The sequence below is a fragment of the Pseudophryne corroboree genome, chromosome 3 (assembly GCF_028390025.1).
Source record: "Pseudophryne corroboree isolate aPseCor3 chromosome 3, aPseCor3.hap2, whole genome shotgun sequence".
In the NCBI taxonomy this organism is placed as follows: domain Eukaryota; kingdom Metazoa; phylum Chordata; class Amphibia; order Anura; family Myobatrachidae; genus Pseudophryne; species Pseudophryne corroboree.
In genome coordinates, this window is record NC_086446.1 from 327,497,033 (window position 1) to 327,520,938 (window position 23,906).

The following is a 23,906-nucleotide window of genomic DNA, read 5'->3' on the forward strand; positions in this document are numbered from 1 at the left end:
TGACAGTAGACGACATGTCCGTAATCGTTGTCAGGTCCTTCAGTCCGGACCAGATGTCAGCATCAGCAGTCGCTCCAGACTGCCCTGCATCACCGCCAGCGGGTGGGCTCGGAATTCTGAGCCTTTTCCTCGCACCCCCAGTTGCGGGAGAATGTGAAGGAGGAGATGTTGACAGGTCGCGTTCCGCTTGACTTGACAATTTTCTCACCAGCAGGTCTTTCAACCCCAGCAGACTTGTGTCTGCCGGAAAGAGAGATCCAAGGTAGGCTTTAAATCTAGGATCGAGCACGGTGGCCAAAATGTAGTGCTCTGATTTCAACAGATTGACCACCCGTGAATCCTTGTTAAGCGAATTAAGGGCTCCATCCACAAGTCCCACATGCCTAGCGGAATCGCTCCGTGTTAGCTCCTCCTTCAATGTCTCCAGCTTCTTCTGCAAAAGCCTGATGAGGGGAATGACCTGACTCAGGCTGGCAGTGTCTGAACTGACTTCACGTGTGGCAAGTTCAAAGGGCATCAGAACCTTGCACAACGTTGAAATCATTCTCCACTGCGCTTGAGACAGGTGCATTCCACCTCCTATATCGTGCTCAATTGTATAGGCTTGAATGGCCTTTTGCTGCTCCTCCAACCTCTGAAGCATATAGAGGGTTGAATTCCACCTCGTTACCACTTCTTGCTTCAGATGATGGCAGGGCAGGTTCAGTAGTTTTTGGTGGTGCTCCAGTCTTCTGTACGTGGTGCCTGTACGCCGAAAGTGTCCCGCAATTTTCCTGGCCACCGACAGCATCTCTTGCACGCCCCTGTCGTTTTTTAAATAATTCTGCACCACCAAATTCAAGGTATGTGCAAAACATGGGACGTGCTGGAATTTGCCCATATTTAATGCACACACAATATTGCTGGCGTTGTCCGATGCCACAAATCCACAGGAGAGTCCAATTGGGGTAAGCCATTCCGCGATGATCTTCCTCAGTTGCCGTAAGAGGTTTTCAGCTGTGTGCGTATTCTGGAAAGCGGTGATACAAAGCGTAGCCTGCCTAGGAAAGAGTTGGCGTTTGCGAGATGCTGCTACTGGTGCCGCCGCTGCTGTTCTTGCGGCGGGAGTCCATACATCTACCCAGTGGGCTGTCACAGTCATATAGTCCTGACCCTGCCCTGCTCCACTTGTCCACATGTCCGTGGTTAAGTGGACATTGGGTACAACTGCATTTTTTAGGACACTGGTGAGTCTTTTTCTGATGTCCGTGTACATTCTCGGTATCGCCTGCCTAGAGAAGTGGAACCTAGATGGTATTTGGTAACGGGGGGCACACTGCCTCAATAAATTGTCTAGTTCCCTGTGAACTAACGGCGGATACCGGACGCACGTCTAACACCAACATAGTTGTCAAGGCCTCAGTTATCCGCTTTGCAGCAGGATGACTGCTGTGATATTTCATCTTCCTCGCAAAGGACTGTTGAACAGTCAATTGCTTACTGGAAGTAGTACAAGTGGGCTTACGACTTCCCCTCTGGGATGACCATCGACTCCCAGCAGCAACAACAGCAGCGCCAGCAGCAGTAGGCGTTACACGCAAGGATGCATCGGAGGAATCCCAGGCAGGAGAGGACTCGTCAGAATTGCCAGTGACATTGCCTGCAGGACTATTGGCATTCCTGGGGAAGGAGGAAATTGACACTGAGGGAGTTGGTGGGGTGGTTTGCGTGAGCTTGGTTACAAGAGGAAGGGATTTACTGGTCAGTGGACTGCTTCCGCTGTCACCCAAAGTTTTTGAACTTGTCACTGACTTATTATGAATGCGCTGCAGGTGACGTATAAGGGAGGATGTTCCGAGGTGGTTAACGTCCTTACCCCTACTTATTACAGCTTGACAAAGGGAACACACGGCTTGACACCTGTTGTCCGCATTTCTGTTGAAATAGTTCCACACCGAAGAGCTGATTTTTTTGGTATTTTCACCAGGCATGTCAACGGCCATATTCCTCCCACGGACAACAGGTGTCTCCCCGGGTGCCTGACTTAAACAAACCACCTCACCATCAGAATCCTCCTGGTCAATTTCCTCCCCAGCGCCAGCAACACCCATATCCTCCTCATCCTGGTGTACTTCAACACTGACATCTTCAATCTGACTATCAGGAACTGGACTGCGGGTGCTCCTTCCAGCACTTGCAGGGGGCGTGCAAATGGTGGAAGGCGCATGCTCTTCACGTCCAGTGTTGGGAAGGTCAGGCATCGCAACCGACACAATTGGACTCTCCTTGTGGATTTGGGATTTCGAAGAACGCACAGTTCTTTGCGGTGCTACTGCTTTTGCCAGCTTGAGTCTTTTCATTTTTCTAGCGAGAGGCTGAGTGCCTCCATCCTCATGTGAAGCTGAACCACTAGCCATGAACATAGGCCAGGGCCTCAGCCGTTCCTTGCCACTCCGTGTGGTAAATGGCATATTGGCAAGTTTACGCTTCTCCTCCGACAATTTTATTTTAGGTTTTGGAGTCCTTTTTTTACTGATATTTGGTGTTTTGGATTTGACATGCTCTGTACTATGACATTGGGCATCGGCCTTGGCAGACGACGTTGCTGGCATTTCATCATCTCGGCCATGACTAGTGGCAGCAGCTTCAGCACGAGGTGGAAGTGGATCTTGATCTTTCCCTAATTTTGGAACCTCAACATTTTTGTTCTCCATATTTTAATAGGCACAACTAAAAGGCACCTCAGGTAAACAATGGAGATGGATGGATACTAGTATACAATTATGGACGGACTGCCGAGTGCCGACACAGAGGTAGCTACAGCCGTGAACTACCGTACTGTGTCTGCTGCTAATATAGACTGGTTGATAAAGAGATGTCGTAGTATGTATGTATGAAGAAGAAAGAAAAAAAAACCACGGTTAGGTGGTATACAATTATGGACGGACTGCCGAGTGCCGACACAGAGGTAGCCACAGCCGTGAACTACCGTACTGTACTGTGTCTGCTGCTAATATAGACTGGTTGATAAAGAGATGTCGTAGTATGTATGTATGAAGAAGAAAGAAAAAAAAAACCACGGGTAGGTGGTATACAATTATGGACGGACTGCCGAGTGCCGACACAGAGGTAGCCACAGCCGTGAACTACCGTACTGTACTGTGTCTGCTGCTAATATAGACTGGTTGATAAAGAGATGTAGTAGTATGTATGTATAAAGAAGAAAGAAAAAAAAACCACGGGTAGGTGGTATACAATTATGGACGGACTGCCGAGTGCCGACACAGAGGTAGCCACAGCCGTGAACTACCGTACTGTACTGTGTCTGCTGCTAATATAGACTGGTTGATAAAGAGATGTCGTAGTATGTATGTATGTATGAAGAAGAAAGAAAAAAAAACCACGGTTAGGTGGTATACAATTATGGACGGACTGCCGAGTGCCGACACAGAGGTAGCCACAGCCGTGAACTACCGTACTGTACTGTGTCTGCTGCTAATATAGACTGGTTGATAAAGAGATGTCGTAGTATGTATGTATAAAGAAGAAAGAAAAAAAAACCACGGTTAGGTGGTATACAATTATGGACGGACTGCCGAGTGCCGACACAGAGGTAGCCACAGCCGTGAACTACCGTACTGTACTGTGTCTGCTGCTAATATAGACTGGTTGATAAAGAGATGTCGTAGTATGTATGTATGAAGAAGAAAGAAAAAAAAACCACGGTTAGGTGGTATACAATTATGGACGGACTGCCGAGTGCCGACACAGAGGTAGCCACAGCCGTGAACTACCGTACTGTACTGTGTCTGCTGCTAATATAGACTGGTTGATAAAGAGATGTCGTAGTATGTATGTATAAAGAAGAAAGAAAAAAAAACCACGGTTAGGTGGTATACAATTATGGACGGACTGCCGAGTGCCGACACAGAGGTAGCCACAGCCGTGAACTACCGTACTGTACTGTGTCTGCTGCTAATATAGACTGGTTGATAAAGAGATGTAGTAGTATGTATGTATAAAGAAGAAAGAAAAAAAACCACGGGTAGGTGGTATGCAATTATGGATGGACTGCCGAGTGCCGACACAGAGGTAGCTACAGCCGTGAACTACCGTACTGTGTCTGCTGCGACTGGATGATAAATAATGATATAAAAAATATATATATATCACTACTGCAGCCGGACAGGTATATATATTATATAATGACGGACCTGCTGGACACTGTCTGTCAGCAGAATGAGTTTTTTATAGAATAAAAAAAAAAACACCACACAAGTGAAGTCACACGACGAGTGTTTAACTTTTTCAGGCAATCACAATATAGTATACTACTAACTATACTGGTGGTCAGTGTGGTCAGGTCACTGGTCAGTCACACTGGCAGTGGCACTCCTGCAGCAAAAGTGTGCACTGTTTAATTTTAATATAATATATACTCCTGGCTCCTGCTATAACCTATAACTGGCACTGCAGTGCTCCCCAGTCTCCCCCACAAATATAAGCTGTGTGAGCTGAGCACAGTCAGATATATAATATATACATAGATGATGCAGCACACTGGGCTGAGCAGTGCACACAGATATGGTATGTGACTGTCTTGTACTCCTGGCTCCTGCTATAACCTATAACTGGCACTGCAGTGCTCCCCAGTCTCCCCCACAATTATAAGCTGTGTGAGCTGAGCACAGTCAGATATATAATATATACATAGATGATGCAGGCATGCAGCACACTGGGCTGAGCAGTGCACACAGATATGGTATGTGACTGAGTCACTGTGTGTACCGTTTTTTTCAGGCAGAGAACGGATATATTAAATAAAACAACTGCACTGCTGGTGGTCACTGTGGTCAGTCACTAAACTCTGCACTCTCTTCTACAGTATCAGCCTCAGGTCAATCTCTCTCTCTCTCTCCTAATCTAAATGGAGAGGACGCCAGCCACGTCCTCTCCCTATCAATCTCAATGCACGTGTGAAAATGGCGGCGACGCGCGGCTCCTTATATAGAATCCGAGTCTCGCGAGAATCCGACAGCGTCATGATGACGTTCGGGCGCGCTCGGGTTAACCGAGCAAGGCGGGAAGATCCGAGTCGCTCGGACCCGTGAAAAAAAACATGAAGTTCGTGCGGGTTCGGATTCAGAGAAACCGAACCCGCTCATCTCTACTTAAAACACGAGTAAATGCGCGGGGACGCGCATTTACCCGTGTTTTTCCCTTTTGGAAAAGGGTCCCCCTGCAAATTCCCAGATCAAGTGATCCGGGAATCAACCCAGTAAGCTGTCTAGTGTGAACAGGAGCCATATCGAGGTGACACGGCTCCCGATCACAGTGTATGGGAGGGCGGCGCTGGGAGATCAGTTATCTCCCAGCGCCGCCTCTGCCGCGTCACTAGCAGCGTCACCAACCCGGCAGTATGATGGGTTGTGAGCGCTGTGTGAAAGGTGGCTGTAGCACGGGTCGCAGCCGTGTCAGGCGACACGGCTGCGACCCGTGCTACACAGTGGAAAAGGGGTATAACACTTAACACTAAGATAAATGTGCCTGACAATTTATACTATTGTTCCTAGTGATACCATACTCACTACTACTTTTACTAGCATTTGCTAGCATTGAGGTATCATTCTGTTTCCTATTACATTTTCAGGACACCTCTGTTCTATCCACACATTTACCATGATAGGAAGACTTTTTTAGGAAGCCTAGAGAGTGTTTCAAACTTTAAAATAAAACTAGCAATAAATGTATGTGAAATGCTTGACATGTTTTCATGATTAGTGTTAAAAACCTGCTATTACATTGGCCACAGGTGCCTGGATTTCTAAGGTGCTTTCTTTATACATCCAGCCAGGCCCGCCAACAGGTGTGGGGGGGACACAAAGGGGACATCCGATTCCTTACCAGGCCCTGAGGTTCTGGGGGCCCCAAGGGTAAGGAAAACACTGTACAGGCGTCACCAAGTCGACTCCTACCTCCCCCCCCCCCCCGCAGTGGCAGTTCATTACTGGCAAGCGGGACAATTGCACGGTGACCCCACCAGTGCCGTCAATCTGCTGCCGCACTCTCACCTTCCACCAGCGCAGCATCCATGCCCGTAATGTGGGAGGGTTCAGGAGGCCTCTCCCGTCCCACCCAGGAGCCTCAGGAAGATATCAGCAGCACGGACCTCAGGCTGCGCACCCAGCACAGAGACCTAGTGATGGGTAGTTCATGAATGATTGGTTCAAAATGAACTAATCATCAAAGTGAACTTGTTCGTTCAGTTCACAGCTCTGGCAAAGATTAGTTCATCAGGAAGGAGGAGTTAGACACAGAATAGAGCCAGCAGCTGCATTAGGCTACTCGCTGTCTCACTCACTGGATTTTCACTTCCTGAATCTGATGCTGTAAAATGAAAGTTAAAAGTACAACACAGCCCAGCAATACAAATCTAATAATAAAACAAATATCCTCTGCACTGCCTAGCCAACGTCTATGTGTGTCTATGAGTGAGCATGTGTGGTCATGCTGTTCACCTTTCTGTGATACAATCACTGCCGTATTAGTTCAGATGTCCAAACACTTGCTGCTGCTTCAGGTACTACTGGCTGCTGAGCATACTGCTGTGCTAAATCTTCTGCTTGGTGTTGTGTAGGTGCTGCTGCAGCAGCACTGTTGTTATTCAGCTCTCACTTAGCAATACTCATGAGCCAGTACATATCTGCTGCCACAGGTGGTACTGCTGTGCTTAGACATGGAGTGGACTCACTCTGTGGAGCTGATCATGAGCTACATTGTCCTGATGACTCATGAGTCATTCTCCTTGCAAGTAGCTCAGCAGTTCAATGATTCATACAGATCACTGATCAGCTCACTGACTCAATGACTCATACAGGTATATGAGTCATTAAAGTACCTCTAAACTACCATGTGTGACACTGCTGTGCTCAGGCATATGCATTGATTGTATGGAGTTGATTGAGCTACATTGTCCTGACGACTCATGAGTCATTCTCCTTGCAAGTAGTTCAGTAGTTCACTGATTCATACAGATCACTGATCAGATCTCTGACTCATATAGCCATGATTAATTCATCTAGCACATTAGGTCACAACGTACACTGTCACTCCCAATCAGCCAAAGACACAGTGCTGAGTGCTACATGCTATCCTGTAGGGTCTGATTACTCCACACAAGACATAGGGGGATATGTACTATGAACCTTCAAGTGACATAAAGTAGAGCAGTTGCCCCTAGCAACCAATCAGCTTCTGTCACTTTATATACTGTTGAAGATAAATGACAGAAGCTGATTGTTTACTTTGCAACATCTCCACTCTATCTCTCTCTAAGGTCTGTTACATTGGGGCAAAGAGACATTTTTTTTCTTCTTTTAATTACTGTATTTTAAAAGCAGAAAAAAGTGACTTATTACATTGCTCTGAATTTGGGATTAATATTGCAGAGATAAATATGTCACTATAAGGTTGCTATATAACTTATTGCTTTTCTTAAATATAAAAAATCTGACATATTAAACATATCTGATAATTTGAACAAGACTAATGGGCCTTACACACAGGCAGATCATTAATGAACGAGAACTCGTTCATATCGTGCATGTCACAACTGAGGGTTTAGGCTGACGGGAGGAAGCCTCAGTTGTAGGGGCTGAGATGAAATTAAACCTGGGAGGTTTAATCAGACCCCTGGACATGTAAGTGCAGAATGATTACCCGAAGGTGTGACCATGACAACCAGTTTAAAATTCAAAATTCAAAATAAAAGTTTATTAACAGACTCCGTGTGATAACAAGCAGTATTCAAGGTTTAGCAAAGACAGTGGCAAATAACACAGTTCCTGGAACACATAACCATAGAAGGTTTCTCAGAGCACTGGTAGGTTTAGAACAGATGTAAAAGTCCTTTGATGGAATCACCTTACCAGGCCTGGTTGTAGTAGTAGAAATAGCCGAGGAACATGCCAGTAGTTGTAGCAGGTGAATCTGTAACTTGAGTATGCTGCTGTATCAGCTGGATGGAACCAGCCAGGTGGTAAGACACGGAGTGGATGCTGAGTGGAATCAGCCAGGTGATGAAACACAGGGTGGATGCTGAATGGAATCAGCCAGGTACTAAAGTCACGGAATGGATGCTGGATGGAACCAGCCAGGTGATGAACACAGAGTGAATGATGTGAGATGCTAGTGAGCGTAGAAACAGAATAGCTGATAGATGATTACCGGTGGTAGTGGATACTGCTGGTAAGATAGGATCCGCTGGATCAGCACCGGTGTTTGGTAGAAGCTGGAATCAGTTGAAAGCTGGCTGCTTGGAAGCAGATAGTAGATAGCTGGAAACTGGACAGCCACGGAAGGCTGTAGAGTCAGGCTGCACCTGCAGGATGGAAAGCAGGTGCAGGTCTCTTTGTGGATGCCGGAGACCGGAACTGGAACCTGGAGAAACAAGCCACAGGAGAGAGAGACTGGAACAAGGTATGACATTCAAAGCACTGACATCTATCTGGCCCAGACACAGGATACTTATACCTGCTGCTATGCAGGCATTGGCTGGGCAATTATGCAGATTCCAGAGACGGTGGATTGGAGGAATTGGAGCATGTGATCAAATCCAACATGGCTGCGCCCATGCTGGAACCTGGAGGGAAAACTGGTTTGAAATGAAATGTGCAAACATAATGATAATGGCGGCGCCGGCCGCGGAGGACAGGAGACGCCATGTTGGATTCAAACATGGCGCCGCTGTGGTAGTGTCTCAGAATGACAGGAGGGATGTGCAGAGTGTTGACACAGATGAGATCCGGACTTGGAACGCTGGGCCAGTCTCAGAAGACACCTAAACGGCAGGTAATGGCGTCCAGATACCCGGATCGTGACAGCACCCCCCCTTTAGGAGTGGCCCCAGGACACTTCTTAGGCTTTAAAGGAAACTTTGAGTGGAAATTTCGGACCAAGGCAGGAGCATGGACATCTGAGGCATTGGTCCAAGAGCGTTCTTCAGGACCATAGCCCTTCCAGTCAATGAGATACTGTAACTGACCGTAACGGAAACGTGAATCCAAAATCTTGGCCACCTCGTACTCGACTCCCCGTTGAGTCTGAACTTTGGGAGCTGGAGGAAGTGCGGAATGAAACCGATTCAGGATCAGCGGTTTCAACAAGGAAACATGAAATGTCCTGTGTATTTTCAAGAAGGGTGGTAACTGTAATCTGTAGGCAACAGGATTGATGACTTGTTCAATCTTGAAGGGACCGATGTAGCGAGGTGCAAATTTCATACTGGTAACTCTCAACCTCAAATTCTTCGTGGACAACCACACACGATCACCCACCTTGAGAGCAGGAACCGCTCTACGCTTCCTATCGGCAAACTTCTTATACCTGGATGAGGCTTTAAGCAGGGCTGCGCGGACGTTCTTCCAATTATTTGAAAACTGACGCAAGGTGACATCCACTGCTGGAACAGAAGTTGCGGGAAGCGGTTGAAATTCTGGGACTTTAGGGTAGAATCCATAATTAATGAAGAATGGTGTCGAAGAAGATGAGGAATGGTATTGATTGTTGTGGCTGAACTCGGCCCAAGGAAGGAGTTGAACCCAGTCATCTTGAGAGGAAGACACATATATACGGAGGAAGGCCTCCAAGTCCTGATTCACCCTCTCGGTTTGACCATTGGTCTGAGGATGGTAAGCTGTGGAAAACTTTAACTTGACTTGGAGGGCTTGACACAAACTTCGCCAAAATTTGGCTACAAATTGTACTCCACGATCCGAGATGATCTCTTCAGGAAGACCGTGAAGACGGAAGATCTCTTGTATAAACACTTGAGCCAACTTGGAAGCTGACGGAAGACCGGTGAGAGGGATGAAATGTGCCATCTTGGTGAACCGGTCAACTACCACCCAGATGGTATTAAACTTGTTGCAGATAGGTAGATCAGTAACAAAGTCCATCGACAAATGGGTCCATGGTCGATGGGGAACAGATAATGGAACCAGTTGCCCCGCAGGTGACTGGCGGGAGACTTTGTGTTGGGCACACTTCGGGCAGGAGGCAATAAATTCCATGACGTCCTTCTTCAGAGTTGGCCACCAGTAGGATCTAGAAATAAATTCAAGGGTTTTCTGAATGCCTGTATGTCCAGCAAAACGGGAAGCATGGGCCCAATGCATGAGCTTCTTCCTTAGAACTGGCTTAACAAAACTTTTCCCTGGTGGGGGCGTAGAGTCCATCCCTACCGTGGAGAATGCCAATGGATTAATAATAGGATGCTTGTCTGCAGACTCGGACTCATTTTCTTGCTCCCATGAGCGGGAAAGGGCATCGGCCTTACGATTCTGAGAACCCGGACAGAACTGGAGTTTAAAGTCAAACCTAGAGAAGAAAAGTGCCCATCTGGCCTGACGAGGGTTCAGACATTGTGCGCCTTTGAGATATAAAAGATTTTTGTGGTCGGTAAGTATGGTGATTGAATGAGAAGCTCCCTACAACAGGTATCTCCACTCCTCCAGAGCAAGCTTGATGGCTAGCAACTTCTGATCGCCAATGGCATAGTTGCACTCAGCTGGGGAGAACTTCCGGGAGAAGAAACTGCAAGGATGTAGATGTCCATCTTTGGCCCTCTGGGATAACACCGCTCCTACTCCAACGGAGGAGGCATCTACCTCTAAGATAAAAGGAGAGTCGGTGTCGGGCTGTTTCAGAACTGGTGCAGAGATGAACCGTTGCTTCAGAAGGTGAAAGGCCTGCGTAGCTTCTTCGGACCACTTGGACGGATTAGCACCTTTCTTGGTTAATGCAGTGATAGGCACCACAATGGTGGAAAAGTCTCGTATAAACTTTCTATAATAATTGGCGAACCCTAAGAACCTCTGGACCCCTTTGAGGGTTAAGGGTATAGGCCAATTCTGGATTGCTTGGAGTTTCTCAGGATCCATCTCTAGTCCGGAACCGGACACAATGTAACATAGAAACGGAATGGTTTTAACTTCAAACACACACTTCTCCAATTTACAATAGAGGTGATTGACACGGAGACGGGAAAGAACCTCCTTTACCCAGAAACAATTATCTTCTAGATTATTAGCAAAGATGAGGATGTCATCTAGATAAACCATGACATGGCGGTATAAGATGTCCCTGAAGATCTCATTCACGAAGTGCTGGAAGACTGCTGGAGCGTTGCTCAATCCGAAGGGCATGACGAGGTACTCATAATGTCCATCACGGGTGTTAAAGGCGGTCTTCCACTCGTCACCCTCACGGATTCGGATGAGATTGTAGGCACCCCTCAAGTCCAGCTTTGTGAAAATGGTTGCACCACTAACTCTATCGAAGAGTTCTGTAATCAGGGGTAAAGGGTATCGGTTCTTAACGGTAATGTCGTTCAGACCTCTGTAGTCGATGCACGGACGCAGACCACCGTCTTTCTTCTTAACGAAGAAGAAGCCTGCGCCGGCTGGAGAAGAAGATGGTCGGATGAAACCCTTCGCCAGGTTCTCTTTGATGTACTCTTCCATGGAGTGTGTCTCAGGCAGAGACAACGGATAAGTTCGGCCTCGCGGTGGAACCTTCCCTGGAATGAGGTCGATTGGGCAGTCCCATTCTCTATGAGGAGGAAGGATATCAGCAGAGGCTTTACTGAACACGTCCGTGAAGTCTTGATATGGAGGAGGTGGAACATCAGATGACCTGGGGAAGGAAGAACAAACAGGAAGAACTTTGGCTAAACAAGTCTCAGCACAGGAGGGACCCCATGCCAGTATTTGCGTAGTCGTCCAGTCAATCGATGGGTTGTGGAGACGGAGCCATGGAAGGCCTAAAACCACTGGATGTGTGGCTCTTGGAATCACTAGAAAAGAAATATACTCAGAATGAAGAACTCCCACTCTCAGACGAACTGGAAGAGTCCTTAAGGAAATGACTGCGTCAAAAATCTTGCTGCCATCCACGGCAGTCAAAGAGATGGACGAGGACAGTCTCTCGGTGGGTAGGGACCACCGTTTAACATAAGCTTCAGTTAAGAAATTCCCAGCTGCTCCGGAATCAAGGAGGGCAATGACGTTCCTGTAACGTTGAGCAATTTGGAGCGACACTGGGAGGTTACAATCATGAGGAGATGGAGAGGAGATCATTACTCCTAGCCGGCCCTCTCCTTGGCGAGCTAGGATCTGGAGTTTCCCGAACGTTTGGGACAGGCGTTGATAGTGTGTGACGGAGCTGCACAGTAGAGACATAGAGACTCGAGAGGCGTCTTCGGCGCTCAGCGGGAGATAGACGGGAACGACCAATTTGCATAGGCTCATCCTTGGATGGAGATGGTTGACGAGGAGGAGGAGCAGAAGATTTAGGAACGGATGATCTTCCTCGCTCGGTTGCTCTCTCTCTGAACCGTAGATCAACCTTCGTGCATAGTGAAATTAGCTCATCCAACTTAGAAGGCAAGTCTCTGGTAGCTAACTCATCTTTAATGCGTTCTGACAAGCCATGCCAGAATGCAGCATACAGGGCCTCGTCGTTCCAGGCCAGTTCAGATGCCAGGATTTTGAACTGTATAAGATACTGTCCCATAGTACGTGTTCCCTGGCGTAGACGGAGAATCTCAGATGAAGCAGAGGAAACCCGGCCCGGCTCGTCGAAGATGCGCCTGAATGATGCTACAAAGTCAGTATAGGAGGACAGCAGGGGGTCAGACTTCTCCCATAACGGTGATGCCCAATCAAGGGCTGAGCCACTGAGGAGAGAAATAATATAAGCAACTTTGGTACGGTCACTGGGGAAGTTGCCAGGTTGAAGCTCAAAATGGATTTCGCATTGGTTGAGAAATCCCCTGCAGAACCTTGGAGATCCGTCAAATTTTGCTGGCGTTGGAAGATGAAGACGTGGAATGGAAATGGGTAAGGTGGGTGGGGTTACAGCTGGAGTCACTGTGGTGGACGCATCAGACGTGACAGGTCCATGGAGGGTCGTCTGAATCCCATCCAGCCGAGTAGAGAGATCCTGGAGACAGCGGATGATGTGACCTTGTGCAGCCTCCTGATGTTCGAGTCTGGCTGCCAGTTCTTGCATAGGTCTAGCCGCTTGATCCTGGTCTCCGGCTGGATTCATATGGTCAGTGCTTACTGTCACAACTGAGGGTTTAGGCTGACGGGAGGAAGCCTCAGTTGTAGGGGCTGAGATGAAATTAAACCTGGGAGGTTTAATCAGACCCCTGGACATGTAAGTGCAGAATGATTACCCGAAGGTGTGACCATGACAACCAGTTTAAAATTCAAAATAAAAGTTTATTAACAGACTCCGTGTGATAATAAGCAGTATTCAAGGTTTAGCAAAGACAGTGGCAAATAACACAGTTCCTGGAACACATAACCATAGAAGGTTTCTCAGAGCACTGGTAGGTTTAGAACAGATGTAAAAGTCCTTTGATGGAATCACCTTACCAGGCCTGGTTGTAGTAGTAGAAATAGCCGAGGAACATGCCAGTAGTTGTAGCAGGTGAATCTGTAACTTGAGTATGCTGCTGTATCAGCTGGATGGAACCAGCCAGGTGGTAAGACACGGAGTGGATGCTGAGTGGAATCAGCCAGGTGATGAAACACAGGGTGGATGCTGAATGGAATCAGCCAGGTACTAAAGTCACGGAATGGATGCTGGATGGAACCAGCCAGGTGATGAACACAGAGTGAATGATGTGAGATGCTAGTGAGCGTAGAAACAGAATAGCTGATAGATGATTACCGGTGGTAGTGGATACTGCTGGTAAGATAGGATCCGCTGGATCAGCACCGGTGTTTGGTAGAAGCTGGAATCAGTTGAAAGCTGGCTGCTTGGAAGCAGATAGTAGATAGCTGGAAACTGGACAGCCACGGAAGGCTGTAGAGTCAGGCTGCACCTGCAGGATGGAAAGCAGGTGCGGGTCTCTTTGTGGATGCCGGAGACCGGAACTGGAACCTGGAGAAACAAGCCACAGTAGAGAGAGACTGGAACAAGGTATGACATTCAAAGCACTGACATCTATCTGGCCCAGACACAGGATACTTATACCTGCTGCTATGCAGGCATTGGCTGGGCAATTATGCAGATTCCAGAGACGGTGGATTGGAGGAATTGGAGCATGTGATCAAATCCAACATGGCTGCGCCCATGCTGGAACCTGGAGGGAAAACTGGTTTGAAATGAAATGTGCAAACATAATGATAATGGCGGCGCCGGCCGCGGAGGACAGGAGACGCCATGTTGGATTCAAGCATGGCGCCGCTGTGGTAGTGTCCCAGAATGACAGGAGGGATGTGCAGAGTGTTGACACAGATGAGATCCGGACTTGGAACGCTGGGCCAGTCTCAGAAGACACCTAAACGGCAGGTAATGGCGTCCAGATATCCGGATCGTGACAGTGCAGTGTGTAAGCACCAACGATTAACAATGCGCAGCCCCGCGCTCGTTAGTCGTTGGTGCCCTGTCAGTAATGTATGCAGGCCAATATGGACAATCTCGTCCATATTAGCATGCACTGCTATGGAGCCAGGTGATGGGGGGAGTGAAGAAACTTCACTCCCCCCGTCACCTCTACCCCGCCGCCGGGTCGCCCGTCAGCCGTATCCGCTGTCGGGCAGCTCGGCGGCGGATCGCCGAGTGTGTAGGGCCCATCTAACTCCTACAATGAGCTAGTATAAAAAAATTCTACTCTTTGTGTAATAGTCTAGACTAGTTCTAAATCCATGCACTCCTTTCAGTCTCTGAGTCAGTGAGTGAAATGATGAACTAAATGTACTACATGAACTGATCTTCTGAACTAATCTTTTCAGTGAACTAGATCATAATGAACTTATCACCAAAGTGAACTAGATTTCCCATCACTACAAGAGACCCCCACCCGCTAAACGGCGCCCAGCCGCCGACCCTTCATAGTCCCAGACTACAGTCTGGCAGCAGCAGTCCGCCCCTGATTACTCCCACTACCCAGCCGGCAGTAGCACAGACAGACTAGATCAGTGGCAACAGCTGTGCTGTCCGCGGCCTGCGCTCTGCCCCCTGCAGCTGTAAGCAGGACTAGAAAGAAGGGCAGAGCTGAGATGGGAAAGTGGTGTGCAGTGGACTGAATACCTACAGGACCCTTCCCCTGGGAGCATTGCTCCACCAGACCACCACCCTGTGAGTACCTAGCTGTGGGAAAAGAAGTCCCAGCATGTTTGTTGTTACTTTACTGTACACTTGGCATGGTGTTATGTGGCAGTGTAACTACATGTCTCTCAGTGTGGAGCTTTAACAGGCCACCCCCTACCATAGGAATTTTTTAGCTTTGTGCTCCACTTAGTCTAAAACTGTCCCTGTGCCCTAGGTTACTCAGTAATTTGGGGGTCTATTTACTAAGCCTTGGATGGAGATAAATCCGATGGAGATAAAGTACCAGCCAATCGGCTCCTAACTGTCATTTTTCAAACCCAGCCCGTGACATGACAGTTTGAAGCCGATTGGCTGGGACTTTATCTCCGTCGACTTTATCACCATCCAAGGCTTAGTAAATAGACCCCGTGGTCTGGTCCAGCAGTCCGTGCTGCATTGTCGTCATGACACTGCGCTGGCCCTGACTTACTTGTCTGTCCCTACTGGCTTCAAGGAGACGGGCATCCCATCAGGAAAACATGTACATGTATGTATGTAGATATATTTATATATATATATATATATATATATATATATATATACGCTCTCTGCTTTAAAGTGGAGGGGCGTGATCATGGGGAGTTGAGGGAACCTGAGAGGTATCAGTGTACCGGGCCCGAAGGTTTCTGTTGCCAGCCCTGCATATAGCTAAAATAGTTCCATGATCATTTCGTAGGCGGTCTCTAGGTTACTCTTACTGACAAATACCAGTGAGATGACATCATGTTTATGGCATGTCGTTAAGATAGCACACGCTGTGATACCCCCAGATAATAAGTGATAGCAATATATGTTAAACATTAGTGACCCTGTACAGATAAGCATCCTTGTTACCGTCAAAAGGGCCACACTAATAAAGAGTTCTAAAAAATGCCAGCAAAACAAATGCTTGTTTATTATGGATTTTATTTGCTTGAGAAGGGATTTTTATTGTGGTCACTGCATAAACAACTTGCCTCACTTTCAAACTGTTTTTTGTGCAATTTTGCAAATTGGTAAACCAAGTTAACTGCCCCTGCTAAAATCATCCATTTATACATACCTACCTGTATATTTTACTAAATACAATATTTTATCACTTTGCTTCATTGTTTTCCATAAAAGTCTTTACGTCATAAATACACACAGTTATTTATCTTATCTGCTCTTGGATATGGCACAAATGTGCTCTGCAGGGGAGATTTGTAACCAATACCTAATCCAGAGATTGTGTTCTATCCCAGGCAACACAAATAAACAATTCTGCTACATAAAGGGCTTGGTTAAAAAACGTATGACACTGTTCTGCCTTATGTATTAACAAGGATAATAATAATAATAATAATAATAATGAAGCAGTGTATTATATGAAAGCTGTAATAAAACATGCACAGATCAATACATTTAAGCTATCAGTTGGTAGTAATTCTTCTTAAATAATGCTTTAAATGTATCAACATTTACTATATAGAAACAGTGTTCTTTTCTTTCCTACAGGTAATGACCGAGTGGTACCAAGAAATTGCTCAGAACTTGAAGTGGGTCGAGTGGCTGTCCGAATACTTGATGAGCTGGTACTTCCATTCCAGGACCTTCAGATTGATGATAATGAATATGCCTGCTTAAAGGCCATAATATTTTTTGATCCAGGTATGTATAACCAAGACTCACTACTTATATATAATATATATATATATATGGGGCATGTTAATCAAAGATTGGAGAGAGATAAAGTACCAACCAATCAGCTTCTGTAAGTTTTCAATCACAGTCTGTAAAATGACAGAAGCGTATTGATAGGTACTTTATCTCTCTCCAATCTTTGACAAAACTACAGTACCTCCAAAGCCAGGTACACACACACACAAACATGCACACAAACACGCACAATTGCGCGCGCCCACGGATTGTATGCAACATCGTCTGGTCGGCAGTGCTGCATGTTCAGTCAGACGATATCGTATGGGCAGCTGTTCAGTATAATGAAGGACGGAACAAGGTTTCTTTCCGTTGTTTACTACATTGTGTAGTGTGTGCGGCCAATCTCATATGGTCCGGGGCTGAAGGAAAGTCGTCCCGACCATTGTGACGATTGGCTGTCATTCTGGTGTGTAGCCGGCCTTAATTCTATGATCTAGGTTATCTACTGTATAATTTGTATTTACAGTCAGAGCCCAGGGCTGGTACATGGGTTGCCTTCCCTTGAGTTATGTGAATTCCTCCCATGTTTTACTGAACTATCCAGTACCCAGGCTTCGTGTGAATACACCTTTACATGGAATTTGTAAGGAATTTTCTACCTTGAGACAGCTTTCACTTAAGCAATGTACTTATGCTTTTGCAATATTTATTAAAACAATTGTGTATCTTTCTGATTCATGTGCTTTTATGTATTTTTAACATCATGAACTGTTGATTACTTTATTGTTTTCATATGTGACATACATGCTATGTAGATTTGATTGGATACAATGCGCAGAGCAGAGATGTGTTAATTCTACAAATTTATATAAAGTTTGGAATGGGCTATCACAGACCTAGCGGTATAAATGGAATGTGGTCTATAGACATATGGGGTACCAAGCTTTAATATTAAAAATAATTGATGAACTCATAGCGTTATGTTACTTCTTTTTCTGATGTTAAGATGCCAAAGGATTAAGCGATCCCACGAAAATCAAGAGGATGAGATACCAGATCCAAGTGAGCCTGGAGGATTACATCAACGACAGGCAATATGACTCCAGGGGCAGGTTCGGGGAGCTGCTTCTCTTACTCCCCACTCTGCAGAGCATTACCTGGCAGATGATTGAGCAGATACAGTTTGTCAAACTCTTTGGAATGGCCAAGATTGATAATTTGCTACAGGAAATGCTGCTAGGAGGTCAGTATAGCTAATTAGAAGGTTATAGCAAATACTGTATTTCTACACCATGGAGGCAGCCATTTTGTGGGCTGGCATTGCCTATGCATGAGGCATTTCATGCCTAATCCCACAGAATTCTCAAACATTACCTTTTGAATCAGTAGGAGGCATGTTTATGGATGACTGTACTATGCCACAGTGAGCATAAGACAGCTTAAAGGGGAACAAACACATACTAAAATCTCAGTAAGGGATAACAGAGAGATACTTACCACATTGGAAGACCTGCAGCATTTAAAGAATTTCCAGTCTTTGCCAAAATGCAAGTTGCTGTCATAGTGATAAAGTGGAATGTGCTCTACACAATGAGCTAATAGGAAATGTCATATTCATTCATTTAAATATCTTATAAAACTATTTATGGTTGTGTAAGGAACTAAACCTGATTACTACCTATGAACTGTGCTCAATCAATTACAATTAAAATGTAGGGGTATATTTACTAAGGTCCCGATTTTGACCGAGTTTTTTTTTTTCTAAGTGTCATCTCAGGAATTTACTAAACACAAATCTCGCCAGAGTTGGGTCCATTCGTATTGTTTTTCCCCAGCTAAGTTCACAAATACGAATGAAAAGACCATCGGTCAAACACGCCTGTTATTTGATACAACTCGGTAATTTACTAAGAATTCGTATTCACACTAACTGCCGACAGTAGCCAAACACTGCCGGCAAAGCATAGAATTCGTAAAAAAAGCAGTTTTAAAATAGAACTGCTTTTTGGTGGCGTGTTTAGATAGGCATGCACGGATCACTGAGAACACAGGGTCTATTTGCCTTAAAAATGTAAAAAAAAAAAATTGTTTGGGGTCCCCCCTCCTATGTATAACCAGCCTCGGGCTCTTTGAGCCAGCCCAGGTTGTAAAAATACAGGGGGGGAGATGCGTAGGGTCCCTCCATATTTATACAACCAGCACCGGGCTCTGCATCCGGTCCTGGTTCAAAAAATACGGGGGACAAAAGATGTAGGAGTCTCCCATATTTTTAAAACCAGCACCGGGCTCCACTAGCCAGAGAGATAATGCCACAGCCGGGGGACACTTTTATATACCCCCCCAACTAGTCACCCCTGGCCGTGGTTCCCTGGAGGAGTGGGGACCCCTTAAATCAAGGGGTCCCCCCCTCCAGGCACCCAAGGACCAGGGATGAAGCTCGAGGCTGTCCACCCCATCCCTGGGCGGTGGATGGGGGGCTGATAGCTTTTGTGTAAAATAAAGATTATTGTTTTTTGTGGTAGAACTACAAGTCCCAGCAAGCCTCCCCCGCAAGCTGGTACTTGGAGAACCACAAGTACCAGCATGCGGGGAAATATAGGGCCCACTGGTACCTGTAGTTCTACAACAACAAAAAATACCCCCAAAAAAACACAACACAGACACCGTGAAATTAAAATTGTATTCAGACACACTTACACACTCACATACTTACCTACCTCCAATGCTGAGATTCACGTCCACTTGTCCATGTAGAATCCATGGGGGACCTGTAAAAAAAAAAATTATACTTACAACCAATCCAGTGAAGATCTTTCCTCTTCTTTCACGAAGTAATCCAGGGACTTGAATAAAAGAAAAAAACAAAAACCCGATCCACGCACTTAAAGGGGTTCTATGTTTACACATGGAACCCCTTTCCCCGAATGCCGGGATCCCCCGTCACTTCTGTCACTGAAGGTCCTGCCAGCCAATCAGGGAGTGCCACATCATGGCGCTCTCCTGATTGGCTGTGCGCTCCTAGCCTGTCAATGAGGAGGAGCGCACTGGCTAGAATGGAGCTTAGCGCAGCTCCATTCTGCCCAATGATGGAAACTTTGCGGTCTGCGGTAAACCGCAAAGATAATTGGGGTCACTCTTGTGGCCTCCCATCCACCACCCAGAGATAAGGGGACAGCCTTGGGCTGATTTAAGGGGTCCCCACTCCTCCAGGGAACCCGGCCAGGGGTGACTAGTTGGGGGGGGTAATGCTACGCCACAGGGACCTATATAAAAGTGTCCCCCGGCTGTGGCATTATCTCTCTGGCTAGTGGAGCCGGTGCTGGTTTTAAAAAATACGGGGACCCCTACATATTTTGTCCCCCGTATTTTTTTAACCAGGACTGGACGCAGAGCCCGGTGCTGGTTGTATAAATATGGGGGGGACCCTACGCATTTTTCCCCCTGTATTTTTACAACCAGGGCCGGCTCAAAGAGCCCGAGGCTGGTTATACATAGGAGGGGGGACCCCACGCAATTTTTATTTTTACTTTTAACTCTTTAAACACTTCTCATAATGCACACAATAAAGCCCTGCACGGATCTCACTGATCCGCCCGGACTTCATTGTGTTATGTCCAGCAGTGTTTTACTAAGTAATCACTCCCGTAAAACACTGCCCGACAATACAAATCACATCGACATTGGAAAATACGAAAATAGAAAACTCGGCAGCTTAGTAAATTACCGAAAATGGATTCAAAAAGTTGCAGCAAAATACATCCGATAAAAATCGAGATTAAACTCCCATCAAATCGTCCCAAACACAAATTTTAGTAAATATACCCTGTAGTCTTCGGTGATTGTATTATCTGGTAACAATTTATATATCTCCTATTACATACAGTGTATTATGTTTTAGAACTGTACTATGAACATTAAAGCATTGTCATTTCTCTTACGTCCTAGAGGATGCTGGGGACTCCGTAAGGACCATGGGGAATAGACGGGCTCCACAGGAGACATGGGCACTAAAAAGAACTTTAGGTATGGGTGTGCACTGGCTCCTCCCTCTATGCCCCTCCTCCAGACCTCAGTTTAATACTGTGCCCAGAGGAGACTGGGTGCACTACAGGGAGCTCTCCTGAGCTTCCTGAAAATAAAGTATTTTGTTAGGTTTTTTATTTTCAGGGAGACCTGAGGAGAGAGAAGCAGACCTACTTAAATGCTAGGCTCTGCTTCTTAGGCTATTGGACACCATTAGCTCCAGAGGGAGTCAGAACGCAGGTCTTCCCTAGCGGTTCGTCCCGGAGCCGCGCCGCCGTCCTCCTCGCAGAGCCGGAAGATAGAAGCCGGGTGAGTATAGGAAGGCAGAAGACTTCACAGGTGGCAGAAGACTTCAGAGCTTCGGAGAGGTAATGCGCAGCGGTAACGCTGCGCGCCATTGCTCCCACAACACACACACACAGCGCACACTGTAAGGGTGCAGGGTGCGGGGGGGGGGGGCACCCTGGGCTGCAATGTAGACCTCAGCACTGGCTTTTAGGAATATAGTTACTCATTTTTATATTATTTCAGAGCACCCGCCAGTTTAAAGAAAGAGCGGGACCGAAGCCCGCCACTGAGGGGGCGGGGCTTCTCCCTCAGCACTCACCGGCGCCATTTTCTCCTCAAGCACAAGCTGAGAAGCTGGCTCCCCGAACTCTCCCCTGCTGATCACCGGTGACAGAGGGTTTTAAAGAAGGGGGGAGCACATAATTGGGCGCAGTGAATAGCGCTGTATCTGGGTAATATTTTTTCTTTTTCCCAAGATTATTGGCGCTGGGTGTGTGCTGGCATACTCTCTCTCTGTCTCTCCAAAGGGCCTTGTGGGGGAACTGTCTCCAGATAGAGCATTTCCTGAGTGTGTGGTGTGTCAGTACGTGCGTGTCGGCATATCTGTAGCGGAAGGCTCTCCTAGGGAGGAGGTGGAGCGCATGAGTGTAGTGTCGCCGTCGGCAACGCCGACACATGACTGGATGGATATGTGGAATATTTTAAATGCAAATGTGAATTTATTGCACAAACGTTTGGACAAAGCAGAGTCCAGGGACAACACAGAGGGTCATACCCTGCCTTTCCCTATGTCACAGGGACCTTCTGGGTCTCAAAAGCGGCCGCTTTCTCAGTTAGTTGACACAGATGCCGACACAGAGTCTGACTCTAGTGTCGATTATGATGGTGCGAGGTTGCAGCCAAAATTGGCAGAGAGTATTCATTATATGATTATTGCTATAAAGGATGTGCTGCATATTATAGATGACCCCGCGGTGCCTAATCCTAAGATCCACATGTTTAAAGAAAAGAAGCCTGAGGTTACTTTTCCACCTTCTTTTGAATTAAATGAGTTATTTGAAAGTGCTTGGGAAACTCCAGATAAGAAGCTGCAGATTCCCAAAAGAATTCTTATGGCGTATCCTTTCCCTATCAAGGACAGGATACGGTGGGAATCCTCCCCAAGGGTGGACAAGGCGTTGACGCGCCTTTCCAAAAAGGTGGCGCTGCCGTCTCAGGATACAGCGGCCCTCAGGGATCCTGCTGACCGCAAGCAGGAAACTACCTTGAAGTCAATTTTCACACATACCGGTACATTACTCAGACCGGCAATAGCGTTGGCATGGGTTTGTAGCACTGTACTAGCGTGGACCGATACCTTATCTGCGGATATGGATACGATGGATAAAGAAACTATTTTATTGACCCTGGGACATATTAAGGATGCGGTCCTTTATATGAGAGAGGCTAAAAGGGATATAGGCATACTGGGGTCCAGAACAAACGCTATGGCGATTTCTGCCAGGCGGGCACTGTGGACCCGACAGTGGTCGGGTGATGCCGACTCAAAACGGCATATGGAGGTTTTGCCGTACAAGGGTGAGGAGTTGTTTGGGGAAGGTCTCGCGGACCTAGTTTCCACAGCTACTGCTGGTAAATCAACTTTTTTACCTTATGTTTCCTCACAGCCTAAGAAAGCGCCACATTATCAGATGCAGTCCTTTCGACCGCATAAATCCAAGAGAGCTCGGGGATCTTCCTTTCTTACCAGAAGTAAGGGCAAGGGGAAAAAGCTGCCAGCTACAGCCAGTTCCCAGGAACAGAAGTCCTCCCCGGCTTCTACTAAATCCACCGCATGACGCTGGGGCTCCGCTGGGGGAGTCCGCTCCAGTGCGGGCACGTCTTCGTCTTTTCAGCCAAGTCTGGGTTCACTCTCAGGTGGATCCCTGGGCAATAGACAATGTTTCCCAGGGGTACAAGCTGGAATTCGAAGAGGTGCCTCCTCGCCAGTTTTTCAAATCGGCACTGCCGACTTCTTCCCCAGAGAGGGAGGTAGTTTTGGCAGCAATTCAAAAATTGTGTCTCCAACAAGTGGTGGTCAAGGTTCCCCTGCTGCAGCAGGGGATGGGCTATTACTCAACCCTGTTTGTGGTCCCGAAACTGGACGGTTCAGTCAGACCCATTCTAAATTTCTCTATCGTCCTAAGTGGATGCTGGGGTTCCTGAAAGGACCATGGGGAATAGCGGCTCCGCAGGAGACAGGGCACAAAAGTAAAGCTTTTACAGGTCAGGTGGTGTGTACTGGCTCCTCCCCCTATGACCCTCCTCCAGACTCCAGTTAGATTTTTGTGCCCGGCCGAGAAGGGTGCAATTCTAGGTGGCTCTCATAAAGAGCTGCTTAGAGAGTTTAGCTTAGGTTTTTTTATTTTACAGTGATTCCTGCTGGCAACAGGATCACTGCAACGAGGGACAGAGGGGAGAAGAAGTGAACTCACCTGCGTGCAGGATGGATTGGCTTCTTGGCTACTGGACATGAAGCTCCAGAGGGACGATCACAGGTACAGCCTGGATGGTCACCGGAGCCACGCCGCCGGCCCCCTCACAGATGCTGAAGCAAGAAGAGGTCCAGAATCGGCGGCTGAAGACTCCTGCAGTCTTCTTAAGGTAGCGCACAGCACTGCAGCTGTGCGCCATTTTCCTCTCAGCACACTTCACACGGCAGTCACTGAGGGTGCAGGGCGCTGGGGGGGGGCGCCCTGGGAGGCAAATGAAAACCTTTAAAAAGGCTAAAAATACCTCACATATAGCCCCAGAGGCTATATGGAGATATTTACCCCTGCCTAAATGTACTA

General features: G+C 47.0%; 1 protein-coding gene across 3 annotated transcripts in view; it reads left to right on the forward strand.

The window, feature by feature from the left end:
* The window catches only part of HNF4A (hepatocyte nuclear factor 4 alpha), a 116,897-nt gene that overhangs the window by 80,757 nt on the left and 12,234 nt on the right, over positions 1-23,906 (forward strand). For all 3 annotated transcript variants that reach the window (XM_063959553.1, XM_063959556.1, XM_063959555.1), the window contains 2 exons: positions 16,621-16,773; positions 17,771-18,007. In XM_063959553.1, the coding sequence (XP_063815623.1) occupies positions 16,621-16,773; positions 17,771-18,007 (390 nt within the window). The remainder of the gene's footprint in view (positions 1-16,620; positions 16,774-17,770; positions 18,008-23,906) is intronic.